The sequence below is a fragment of the Rosa chinensis genome, chromosome 2 (assembly GCF_002994745.2).
Source record: "Rosa chinensis cultivar Old Blush chromosome 2, RchiOBHm-V2, whole genome shotgun sequence".
Taxonomy (NCBI): Eukaryota; Viridiplantae; Streptophyta; class Magnoliopsida; order Rosales; family Rosaceae; genus Rosa; species Rosa chinensis.
This window is the reverse complement of record NC_037089.1, coordinates 6,627,665-6,640,276: the sequence shown is the minus strand read 5'-3', so window position 1 is coordinate 6,640,276 and position 12,612 is coordinate 6,627,665. Positions and strand designations below refer to the sequence as shown.

The following is a 12,612-nucleotide window of genomic DNA, read 5'->3' as shown; positions in this document are numbered from 1 at the left end:
ATGAATTCCACCAAAATCTAGGAGTATTCAATTAAAACTTTTAAAAATGAATAAAAGTACAGATGTATTCAAAATATCATTCATACTTATGGAATTAGAAAATCATGAATAATCATGAATTTTAGTATAAATAAATGAAGTATAATTTAGCAGGAATCGACTTTGCGGGTTTACAAAATTGTTACACCATTTGAACAATATAAACGAAAGGTCTTTGCATGTCAGTAGAGTCGGCAAATCCACATCCCATCGATAACTTTTTCGATGTAGAATCAAAAACATGGCTTTGATTCTAGTCATTATACAACGTGGCTTCAATCCATGTCACTTTCTCCAGCAGCTCTTAATGTTTGGAGATCTTTACAAACTATTTTTATGTTAATTTAACAGTAGAAACGCTGGAGTTTTTGGCGTTTTCATCAAAAGGGCTTCTATCAAGAGCTCTTGGGTTTTTTTTAGAGAAGATCTAAGAGCTCTGCCAAAATGTAATAATTTAAAGAGTTCTGCCAACAAAATGTAATAATTTTGCAACAGATCAACACACTCACCATAAACGAAAAAGAACCAAGAGCCATGATTGGTAAATTCGTAAGACGATCAATTCATGAATGATCCAGTTGGTGAGTTTGTCCCTTCCCCAGTGTCCATGTGAGGGTTGGTGAGAGGCTCTATCAACCTTTAAAAGCTTCAGATATGTTCTGGGCCGTCTGGGCATCACTAAGTTATAATCTTTTTGCTTTTGCGTTTGGGTAAATTTGCCTCTGAGATCTTTATGCCCAAGCAGTAAAATGGGGTAATCAAATGAGTGTATCTGGAACAATGATATTATTTTGGACCCCCAATTCAAAAAAAGAAAAAAAAGAAAAAAAGTGATATTATTTTGGACAAAAATGGCAGTGGCATTTAGGGATACTAGGACAAGATTTCATCAGCACTGGTCTTTTAGGCATATGAGCCATATAATTGGGGCATCTGAATTGAGCTCAAAAAAAAGTAGAGCCCTGTCTTCATTAGAAAATTTAATAAAGTCTAGTCCTTTAACCTAAATACCATAGAGAAACATAGAACCCATTAGAGGCATAGACCCCTTATAAAATCCTCATCAGTAATTCAATCCCACCTCACAGTCCTCTTCCCCCTAAACCCTTTTGTGCCCATACACTTCTTCTGTTATTTTGAGCTAGTGAAAGACTCAAACTTTTTTTTTTGTTGGGTCTGCAAAAGATTTAAACTTGGTGTGAAAGATTCAAACTTGTGCAAAAATGGTGGGCAAGAAATCAAGAATTGTGGTCATTGGAGCAGGAATGGCTGGTGTTACAGCAGCTAACAAGCTCTACACTTCTGGGTGTGAGGACTTGTTTGAGCTCATTGTTGTGGAGGGCGGGACTAGAATTGGAGGCAGAATAAACACTTCAGAGTTTGGTGGTGACCGGATTGAGATGGGTGCTACTTGGATCCATGGCATTGGAGGCAGCCCAGTTCACAAAATAGCTCAAGAAATCAAGGCCCTTGAGTCTGAGCAGCCATGGGAGTGCATGGACGGGTCCTCAGACGAGCCCAAGACCATAGCTGAAGGTGGGTTCGAGGTGAGTCCGACTGTGGTGGATCCCATTACTACTTTGTTTAAGAATCTGATGGATTATGCTCAGGGCAAGAAGGTGTTCGAACAATGTGATGAACAGGATTGCAATGGAGATGTTGAGTATATGAAGCTTGGAGATGAAGCTTCCGGGGTTTGTTGTGGCAATGGTGGTGCAGGGAAGCTTAGTGTTGGTTCATTTCTTCGGAAAGGGCTCGATGCTTATTGGGTTTCGAAGAAGAGGAAGGAGGAGGTGAATGGTTGTGGTGAATGGAGCAGAGAGTCGCTAGAAGAAGCGGTTTTTGCAATGCATGAGAGCACCCAGAGGACTTATACTTCAGCTGGTGACTTGTTGACTTTGGATTATAATGCAGAAAGCGAGTACAGGATGTTCCCAGGTGAAGAAATCACCATTGCTAAAGGTTACTTGAGCATAGTTCAATCACTAGCCTCTGTTCTACCACCTGATGTGATCCAATTAGGCAAAAGGGTCACCAAGGTTGAATGGAAGGCAGAGTCTACTCAGTTACGTATGGATCAAAATGTCTATGAGTCAAGGCCTGTGAAACTACACTTTAGTGATGGGTCAGTTTTGCTGGCTGATCATGTTATTGTTACTGTTTCTTTGGGGGTACTTAAAGCTGCAACACACCAAGATTCAGGTATGTTCAGTCCTCCCTTGCCTTGTTTCAAAGCTGAGGCAATATCAAGGCTTGGTTTTGGAGTAGTTAACAAGCTGTTTCTGCAACTGAGCTCCACCCATGTTACAAAAGGCCAAGATTTCAGCAAGTTCCCATTTTTGCAAATGGTGTTTCACAGAGAAGACTCAGAGTTCAGGCTCAAAAAGATTCCATGGTGGATGAGGAAGACAGCTTCTCTTTGTCCGCTGTATCACAATTCCAGTGTACTATTGTCTTGGTTTGCAGGGAAAGAAGCACTTAAGCTTGAATCACTCGAAGATGAAGAGATCATCAATGGAGTCACAGCAACAGTCTCTAGCTTTCTATCAAAACCCCACAAGAAAGAGAGAGAGAATTCTCATTCCCAATTAGGCAATGGGCATGTGAATCATGATGAGGAAAACTCTGAAGTGAAATTTGCAAATGTTTTGAAGAGTCAATGGGGTAGTGATCCTTTGTTTCTTGGATCCTACTCTTATGTTGCTGTTGGATCAAGTGGTGAGGATTTGGACACCATGGCAGAGCCATTGCCAAAGTCAAGTAGTTGTGATGAGGCTGCTAGTGCTACTTCACCTCCTTCACTTCAAATTCTGTTTGCAGGGGAAGCAACACACAGAACCCACTATTCCACAACCCATGGAGCTTACTTTAGTGGTCTTAGAGAAGCCAATAGGCTTCTCCAACATTACAACCACCATGTTGGGGTTTAGAAGGACTTAGTAGGACTTTTACTTGTTTATTTTTGAAGATTTATTGCTATGATATTAATCATATATTGTCATTTTGATCATTTAGAACATCTTTGTTTCTCTTTAAGTACAAGTGAATGAGAGTAAGAGAACTAGGGATATGGGGACAATTTGTTAGAGATGTACTGCATGAATTAAACAAGCTTCTTTCATTTTTCCATTGCTTTCAGTCTTTACTATTCTTTGTGATCTTACTTTCTTCATTGTTTGATATTGAGATTAAGTTTGAGAAGTACCCAGATCAAAACAAGTTTGAGAAGTACAAAGAGAGAGAGATAGGGCTTTGGATGCCACCTCTCTTCCCTACCAAGTGTCTTATTTTGGATTGCTCAATGGACAGGATCCGATAAACCCGCCCTTTCCAGCAAGGACTATTTTCACCAGTTCCTTTCTTGCACTGACAATTTGTTTCACTGCCCATGACATTGTGTCCTTGAATCCACATCCATACAAAGCCTTTCCCTACATTCATTTCATGATTGAGTTCTTATTTGTTTTTTTAATATCTTTGATTTTTCTTTATACTTCGATGGGGATGAATGATTCCTCTGTTAGAGTTAGACCTTTGACAACTTGGGATAATCAATCAATGAGCTGGTGATTTCACAGGACACTGGGATAGAAACCACAGCTTTCTCATGTCCCATCTGAGCAAATCTTGGTGTTTTTTTTGTGGCCAAAAGGGAGTCAGTCGAACAGAGTGGTTTAGCGATTCACTACTCTTTCGGAGTTTTAATGTTCCAAAAATCATACCTAGTAATGGGGTGTTCTATAGTCCAGAATATTCAAACTTTAAAACCAAAAGCCGTTAGATTATATTGTGAAGCATTTTACATGCAGTGACTAATCTAAAGGTTTTCAAAAACTTAGAGAATACTTGCACTATAACCACATCGTCTTTAACAATGAGATAAAAATAGAGATGCTCTTATTGTTATTGATTTCCGTTCTCCTTGATCTTTTGAACGGAATCCCTCTTGAAATCAGAATGATTTATTTGAACTATTATTATTATTGCGGGTACCCCATTCCAGGTAACTGAATATGTGCAGACCCGAACACACACGTGTGTAGAGTGTGGCTTTGATTTGCAGGACACATAATAAGACAGTCTAGCTCTTGAATCTTAATACATACCAGTACCCACTTGGTTCCATAAGATTTCACTTCACAGCAAATCCATCCCCTGTGCTGGAGACAGAACATCACTGGTCAGAAGCAACACAGACAAATTTAACCCGATTCTTATGTCGAATCGAACTTGGATATTTAATACTGGATTTTAAAAAGTCACATCCGGAAGCTCACATATTAGTTTGTTTTAGTCGTTTAGTACTTTAATTTAATTGAGACAATTTATCGAACACTTTAATAAATGTGCAACACTTTACTGAATGATCAAGAGCTATAATATCTCTGATTGCCATCACTAGAAACATCGGATCCCCGAAAGATCCCATCCATTAGATTTGTCTACTTTGAAACTAATCAGTGGTTTTGATTAGCCTTCAAAGAAGGTCCACAAACCTTAGAAATTGATGTGTGCTTGTTTATTTTAGTGATCAACAAGGGCACTACCTAGCTAGGTTGTTGATGTGCGAAACTCTTAAAGTCCAAACCTCAGCACAACACAAGTGCTGAGGTCCTGCTGAGGTTTTGTGGCTTGAAAGGTATAGGGTATCTGTTTCGAAGTGGTGTATGGTCAAATCAAAAAGAGAGCCATTCATCATAGAGAGTATCTCTCTTTCTCTATTATTGTTGTAAGATTTTGCAATGGCCAGAAAATGGGGTTTGGCCCACTTGGTGTCTCTTTTTACCTCTTGTGGGCTTCAATCACTCTTTGATGATTGTGCAAATCACAGACCATCTGTCACCAAGTCCTTGTCTGGTTCATAAACAAACAACTGAGAATCTCTATTTGCTGCCCCAACCCCACTCCCCACTCCCCACCCACTGCTAATCCAACATGTTTATTACTTTTCTTTTTTATGACAACATGTTTATTACTTAGCTTGACCATCTTTTGCCTATAATCATCATTATTCTACGTTCATGTGAATAAAACTCTTAAGATATTACGGTTAGAATCGACCATGTATATCAAGTCAATATTATTTGAGTATAATTTGATGTGTGAAATATGTTGAGCTACTCCGTCAGCTTCGTATTAAGAAGTTAACAATTTTTTAGCTAACTTTTGACCGTTCAGTTTTTATATTTTTATGAGTATATTACATTTGCATATTTTCCGCTAAGTTGATAATCGTTTGAGTACTGAACTATATCAAATCAATTGACGAACCGAATATGTCCAACTTAAATTGCTCGTGTTTATAATTAGTAAATCATGATTATGAATACCCAAGGGATCATCAACTTAGTTGAAAATTTACATAAGTGATTTACTCATAGGGACCTAAAAACTAAACGGTGAAGATGCCCATATGTGACAAAAAAATTGGTCTAAAAAATGGTTAGCTTCTTAATACAAATCTAATTGGTTAGCTTTGGAGCGCTCATCGTGAAATAAATATCTAGATAAAAAGAATAGAGAAATTCACAAATGGTCACTCAACTATGACTTATTCGACACTTTGGTCACTCAATTTTTAAATATATCACTTTGGTCACTCAACTATTACTCTGTCAATCACTTTAGTCACCCAATGGACATTTTGTCTCACTTTAATTACTTCCCTCAATCATTCCAATTCATATTTCTCAATTTACTTCACCTTACTTCTTATAAATCAATAAAATGTTAAAGTAGTGAAGAATGAGGATTTCAGGTTTGAATGAAGCCTTGAATAATCATATAGATGTATTGACAAAATTCTCTAGTCTCATATGAAAACATACATTAAATATATATAAAAAATTAAAAAATAAAATTGAAAAATAAAAAGACAAAAAAAAAATGTATAGATAGACCTTCATTTTACAACTTGTAAATTATGCAAAAAGGAGCAAGAAATAAGCAAAAATTTCACAATGCACTAGATGTATTGATGTTCTATATTACATGACATAATAACTGTTGGTGTCATCCTGAGGCTCTAATGTTTTAACCTGTTTACTTTTCTTTTTTTTTTTCAATTAACCTGTTTACTTGAGAGTCACTAATATGTAATTTATAATATTAATTACAAAATTATTTATTTATTCTCAAGGTAAAAATAAATAAAAAGTTAAAAATTCACTATGGTTCATGCTCCTATCTTGTGGAAACTGGAATCTATAATAGAACCCAAAAAAATTACCAAATATTGTATACAAAATTATGTGGCATGTTATCACTTTTTCCCTTTACATATTCAATTAAAAAAATTATTATTGAAAAGAAAAGATTGAAAAAAATTCTCTCTACCATCGTCTCCCTTCTTCTCTGTTTTTTTTTTTAGTCTGATCCCTTCTTCTTTATGCAGACGTCTCTGCAAAATGACAAAACAGCGTCATAGATATTTCAACTCTCAATGACATATATCATTCAGATAGAACAAGATAGCAATACATGTGATCTATGAGCATAAACTTTCCAGTTTCTAATAAATAATTGAAAGAAAAAGGGTTGCTGGGGCATTTGAAGATCGATCTTGTGTAGGTGAACAAATAATAATATCAAATCGATCCCGCGCCCTTTATCTCCCTTCTTTCCCCCTTTCAGGCATCTCAGATCGTAACATCAAATCAAATTCATGACAAAAAAAAAAACATCAAATCAAATAATCAATATTCTAATTCAGAAGGTCCCTCACCATCCAAACAACATGAGAATTCCAAATCAATACAATTTTAATCTATGGATCTCAATTGGGTAAATTTGAATCGATATGTAGTTATTTAGAATCATATTCCAATCAAATTGATTGAATTTGAAAAGACAAATAGATATTATGGTTGATCTATTGTAGAAAAATATTATATTTCCCTTTGAGTTTTGGGGTTTTTAATTAATTAAATATATTTCTGAAAAATAATAATATATTGAAGATATGTGAAAAATAAAAAGTATGTCAATCTAATTTGATGTGGCATGTGCCACGTCATTTGATATTCAAAATTGATAGAGATCTTTGAAATCTCTAACATCACTCTTAATTTTTTTTTTTTAAATCTCCAAGATAATTATTAATACAAAAAAAATTGAAAAACTGTGGACCATAACACAACGAATTTTGGCCAAAATTATATCTTCTTATTTTCTCATTCACAAATAATGATTTTAAAATACTTCTCGAATTAATAGAACTCAGAAATCAGAACCCAAATTTTTTTTTTTTTTTTTTTATGATTTTTCAAAGTCATAAGACAATAAAATTCATGAAATATAAATATAATTCGTTAGAGGTTTTGGTGTTCTTTCAACTTAAACACGTTCTAACAATTATGTTCTATGAATGGTAGCCTGTGGTGCACGTGAATTTCAAGAAAATAGAGTTCTTGCAAGATTTAAATGTTGATTACCTTTAAAGAAAATAGATGCAATAATCATGCTCGTTAATTACGTTTTTATTTTTATTTTTAGTTGAGTAATCATTGATTATATTTCATAGTCTAACGAGCAAGAAGACGGCCCGAAAAAATTGGCAGGACTGGAATGCGCCGACGATGGCTGGGACTGGTATGCTTGAGGTCAGAGTGGCGGCAAGTCGTGGGCAAGAAGAAGGCCCGAAAAAATTGGTGGGAAACCCTAGTTTTGCACTAGGGTTGACCGTTTGTTTGACTAAGCTTATTTATGGGCCGAGGATGATTGGGCTGAAGGCAGGGATTTGGCCAAATTTGAAAATGGGGGCTATATGTTGCAAACTCTCAAGAAGAGCCCGAGGAGTAACCTGATGCCAAGGTTGTCGGCTACGGAGGAGGCTGCATATGGTGCTGGTTCCAACCCTACGGGGAAGGGACTCGCTCTTTCTTAAGTCCTCAAAGCTTTTAGACATTCTGGACTCAAGCCTTTGGAAATAGGGGTAATTTCTATAAGCTTTTTTAGGACGTTTCTAGTTGTTATTTGTACCACAATTGCGTGCTTGGCAGATTAGACTAGATGAATATTTTTTCCTTAGAGAGCGAGATTATTCTTGTATAAATTAGGCTTGTTGTTCAGCGAGCATCCCTTTAGACTTTAATGAGTTTAGTTGTGACTTAGATAGGTTACTCGGTTTGTCCCGAGATTTCTTATGTAAGTTTTGTTAGACTATGGCCTGTTTTTCATGGCTTGATTACTAATGCAATCAATTCCTATTTAACAAAAAAAGTCTAAATATGTATTTTGTTTAACCATTTACATGTTAATCTATTATTATTTAATTTAAATTTAAATTAAAGATATAATTAATACGCAAGACATACTAAAATTTGATGCATACATCCACCTAAAGCACTAAAGCTATATTTGAAAATGAGAACTGAAGTTTTCAAATCTATCATAGCAGTTGTATATATGCAAATCTGTAAAAAATTTAACATCCTTAAATGCGTGTAACCTGATTTTACACATGGATAGATAAACATAACACAAGTGCTGGAAAAAAGAAACATATAGATGCAACCATGACACCTTGCAAAATGCAAATATCCAAGAATAAAATAATAAAAACGAAGCAAGATCATATCATGATTAAAGTGTTCAATACCAATCTTAACAATGATATAACATGCGATGATGCAAGTCATACAAAGATCATCGCGTATATTCATTCTTGACAAGTTGACATATATGTACCATGTGCGAAATATAAAACCGAAACATATAGATGCAAACTCGATATGTATCTTATGCATTAAGACACAAATTCAAGAATGATGAGTGAAGTTTGGAACAGCAGACAATTGCACACGAAAATGTTCCCCTAGTCAGCTGCTGAGCAGGGATTGTGTGGTCACTCACATTCCGATTTCAATCGGACGATTGACAGCTCTCACTACAGATCTCATCACTTAGCTGTCAACCGTCAAATTGAAATCAAACGATGAGCGACCACACAATCCCTGGTCAACAGCTGACCAGGGAGGGAAACGGGACTGCAGTTGCACATATCGTATCATAGAATAGATTATTAATATACTTTTTCAATTATCAAAAGCAGAATCATATCACAATTTCGCAAACCAATGAAAAAACTACACAACGAAGGGTTTCTACACAAAGCTCTTACTTTCTTGGTCGATCAATTCTACAAATCTCATGTCCCTCTCATTTTCGATTCTCATTGATTGTGTTTGAAATACTGTTCAAATTTCTCAGACCACTGGCTACACAGTCGTGCGGTAGTACGGTACCTGTATGAATTGACCACACCTGCAAGTTGTGCGGTTGTCAGTGCACTCATTTCTTCAGATCATCATATGACTAGGATTCCAATTTTCTTGTAAACTAGAGAGAGATGCATGCATCATTCACATTTAACCCTTACAAACTAGGATTTGATGTCTCTCTCTCTCTCTCTCTCTCCATCTCTCTCTCTACCCGAGTAATTGAATTCCAAGGTGAAAAACTACAAATATGCGGGAGTATGCGGAAAATTCAAGTCTTGCAACTTTTATGCTTGTTTTTCCAATAATTTTAGGTTGGATACGTAAACTTGTACGTGGTATGAGAGCCTTGCTATATGTGGACTATTTATCATATCACTTTCTTCGCGCATTGTGTGATGTATTTGTTTGATAGACCCAACTTATTTCCAGATGTGATTCCACGTACGAGCCAAACATGAGTAGCGAGTGAGAACGCGTGATGATGAAGAATATAATCCCACGTTAGAAAATCTAAATCTTAAAGCGACTTAACTTCTTTTAAGCTTGTCCACCTATATATTACTAGATCTCTTAGATTGAATGAATGAGGTTGTACAAGTCATAATCTTATTGAACGTTTTAAATTCATAATCTAATAACATAGCATATAATATTCGTATGTAACTTACAAAGACCTATAACCTAACGATTGCTATTTATTCATTTTCCTATGATCTATGTCCCATTTCTTTTCAAATTGTGAGAATCATTGTCTTCCACCTTTGGACAACACATTTCTTTTGCTTTGTGTCTAACATCTTTAAAATCCAATGATCTCAATATATGATTTGCTTTTTCTCATATCCTGAGATTGAAAGTTGTGTTTATTGATACATTATTGAAGCTGTCTCTCTGCTTTTCATTATTCTCTCTAAATGAAAATATCTTTTCAAACTTTAGTGAGGCAATGATGCTCAAAGCCAAGATAAACAAAGTTTTAGTAACTTATCTTTTTGGTATCTAATATTTGCTTTAACAAGGCATTAGGGGAAGGGCATCCCCTTAAACAAAAAGGATGTGCCCCATATCTATATTTCTTTTTCTTGTGATGGAATCTAGGGTCTACTCATAGGGAATAGGTTTTTGGGGACTAAACTAGGAGGAGTTTGGAGGCTTCAAAACCAACAATATGTTAATGTCTGGTTCCTTCTTGTGTAGCTCCTATGCCCTCTGGAAATAATCAATGTCCTTGATAGCAATCGAAGCAACATCTTCTGCGGATTTGTCCTGCTGATAAATAATGGTCCATCCATGTTTAGCCAGTCTGCAGAGGACAAAATGTTGTTGCATCGATCTCAGACAACTTTGGCAAGTGTTGTTATTTCAAGATATTGTTATGTAGTAGTAAAATGGAAAGCTAAAGTTACCATATTATGGTTTTGGAGTGATAGCTGATAATCGACGTCGCCAGAATGGTTTAAGAAGCTCTAGTAAATACCGTTAGGGTTTGCAAGTTAGTTAGGATGAATGGTTATACCGTAAAGAATGTCGAGTAATCTTGTCTCGATCTTTGTTTCATATTATTAGCACCACTTAAATACAATTATGTCTCAAGCTCTCATAATTACTTGAGTAAAAGAATATTGAATGATTGGTTTGATCAAAACGTTTTCAATGTATTGATCAAAATAAACGAAGGACAATTGTAGAAACAGTACAAGTATATTTTAGCATGCACTGATGCACGTACGAAGAAGTACAGATCAGAATGCAGATGAGTTCTCGAGGCTTCAGCACATAAGATTTGCAAGCTTCCTACCATGAACTTGGAGCATCAATATGTGCCTACAACAGCTGTTAATCAAGGGACTAGATGACCTATACAGTCAGGGACGGATCCAGGATTACAGGCTCGGTGGGGCTTGAACTTCTTAACAAATCTAAGATATATAGGATTAAATATTGTTTACTCCCTGAATTTTCAGAAAAAAAAAAAACATTTCAGTCCCTCATTTTTTAATTTCACACGTTTACTCCCTCATCTCTCAATTTTGAATCAATAAGTCTTTTCCGTTATTCTCCGTCCAAAATATCCGTTAAGTAGCTGACGTAGCAACATCCTCCCCGCTAAAATGTCTAATATACCCTTAGTTCCTCTTAAATTTTTTTTTCCTTTTTTATGGCTTTTGATTCGTTTTTTCTTTTTCTGTTTATCTCTTCTTCTTCCTCCTCACTTCCTCCTCCGAGACTCCTCAATGCCGTGCCTTCACTTCCTCACTCTCTTCTTAAACTCTCTCTCCTCACTTCCTCCTCCGAGACTCCTCAATGTCGTGCCCTCACTTCCTCACTCTCTTCTTAAACTCTCTCTCCTTTATTTCTCTTCCTTCCTCAGATCTCTCTCTATCTCTCTATTGCGGCGAAGGCATACTCCTCTTGAGGGAGACTTTCTGGGACTCCTCGGAGAGGAAATCGACTGCGGCGGCGTTGGTTCCTGCTCGGAGGTTGAGCTTCATCGTCTGGTGCGCCTTTCAGTTGAGATCAGAGGTGAGCGCCGCCAAATCAAATTTGGAGAAGAAAGCACCCTGCAACGCCACCACGACTCAATGCACGGTGCACAGCTTCGACTCCTGCACCTCGTGGTACATCATCCCTTCCATCTCTCTCTCTCTCTCTCTCTCAAACTCTGTGTTTCTGAGAAAGATTGGAACAAGAAAACCCTAGAGATTCTGTTCTGATGGATTTTGATTTGAGTTTGATGATAAGAGGAAAGATTTGATTTGATTTGTTTGACGGCGGCTCTGGTGGGTGGCGGAGGGTCTGGGAAAGGCAAAGGAGGGACAAGATTTGATCTTGTTTTGGGGAGCAGGGTTTCAGGCGGCGGAGCAGTGACGTTGGTGATGGCGGTGGGGATTGGGGCATGGATTCGGAGGCGACATTGGAGGAAGATCAATATGAGTTTTTCATTCTCTGTTTTTGAAACTCTTTGATTTGGAGTAATGTTATTTGGGGTAATGGTGTTTATGTTTGGATTATTGATTTTGGGGTTTTGCGCATTTTGGGTTTTGATTTTGGGGACATGGTGGTAGTGGAAGGGTGTCGAGCGTGAGATGAGGGACAATTGTGCAGCGGCGGAGAGAATAGGATAGGGCGGTGATGGGTGATGAGAAGGATTGGTGGATGTGAGATTCCGGTGGAGAGGATAAGATAGGGCGGTGATGGGTGATGAGGAGGATTGGTGGATGTGAGGTTGCGGTGGAGATTAGTGTGTGTGAGGTGGGTGGAATAGGAGAACGAAGCATGTGAGAGAAACAAACGGTGGTGGGCGGCGGAGGGGAGAGAGCTGGGAAGGGAAGAGATAAACAGAAAAAGAAAA

At 37.0% G+C, this 12,612-nt stretch overlaps 1 protein-coding gene across 1 annotated transcript; it reads left to right on the top strand.

Annotated features, from left to right (window-relative positions):
* Window positions 1-963: 963 nt before the first annotated feature.
* LOC112190828 (probable polyamine oxidase 5) lies at window positions 964-3,167 on the top strand. Its single transcript, XM_024330317.2, has one exon. It carries the CDS (start codon window positions 1,263-1,265, stop codon window positions 2,967-2,969), a length of 1,707 nt encoding a protein of 568 aa, XP_024186085.1. The 5' UTR covers window positions 964-1,262; the 3' UTR covers window positions 2,970-3,167.
* Window positions 3,168-12,612: the final 9,445 nt, after the last annotated feature.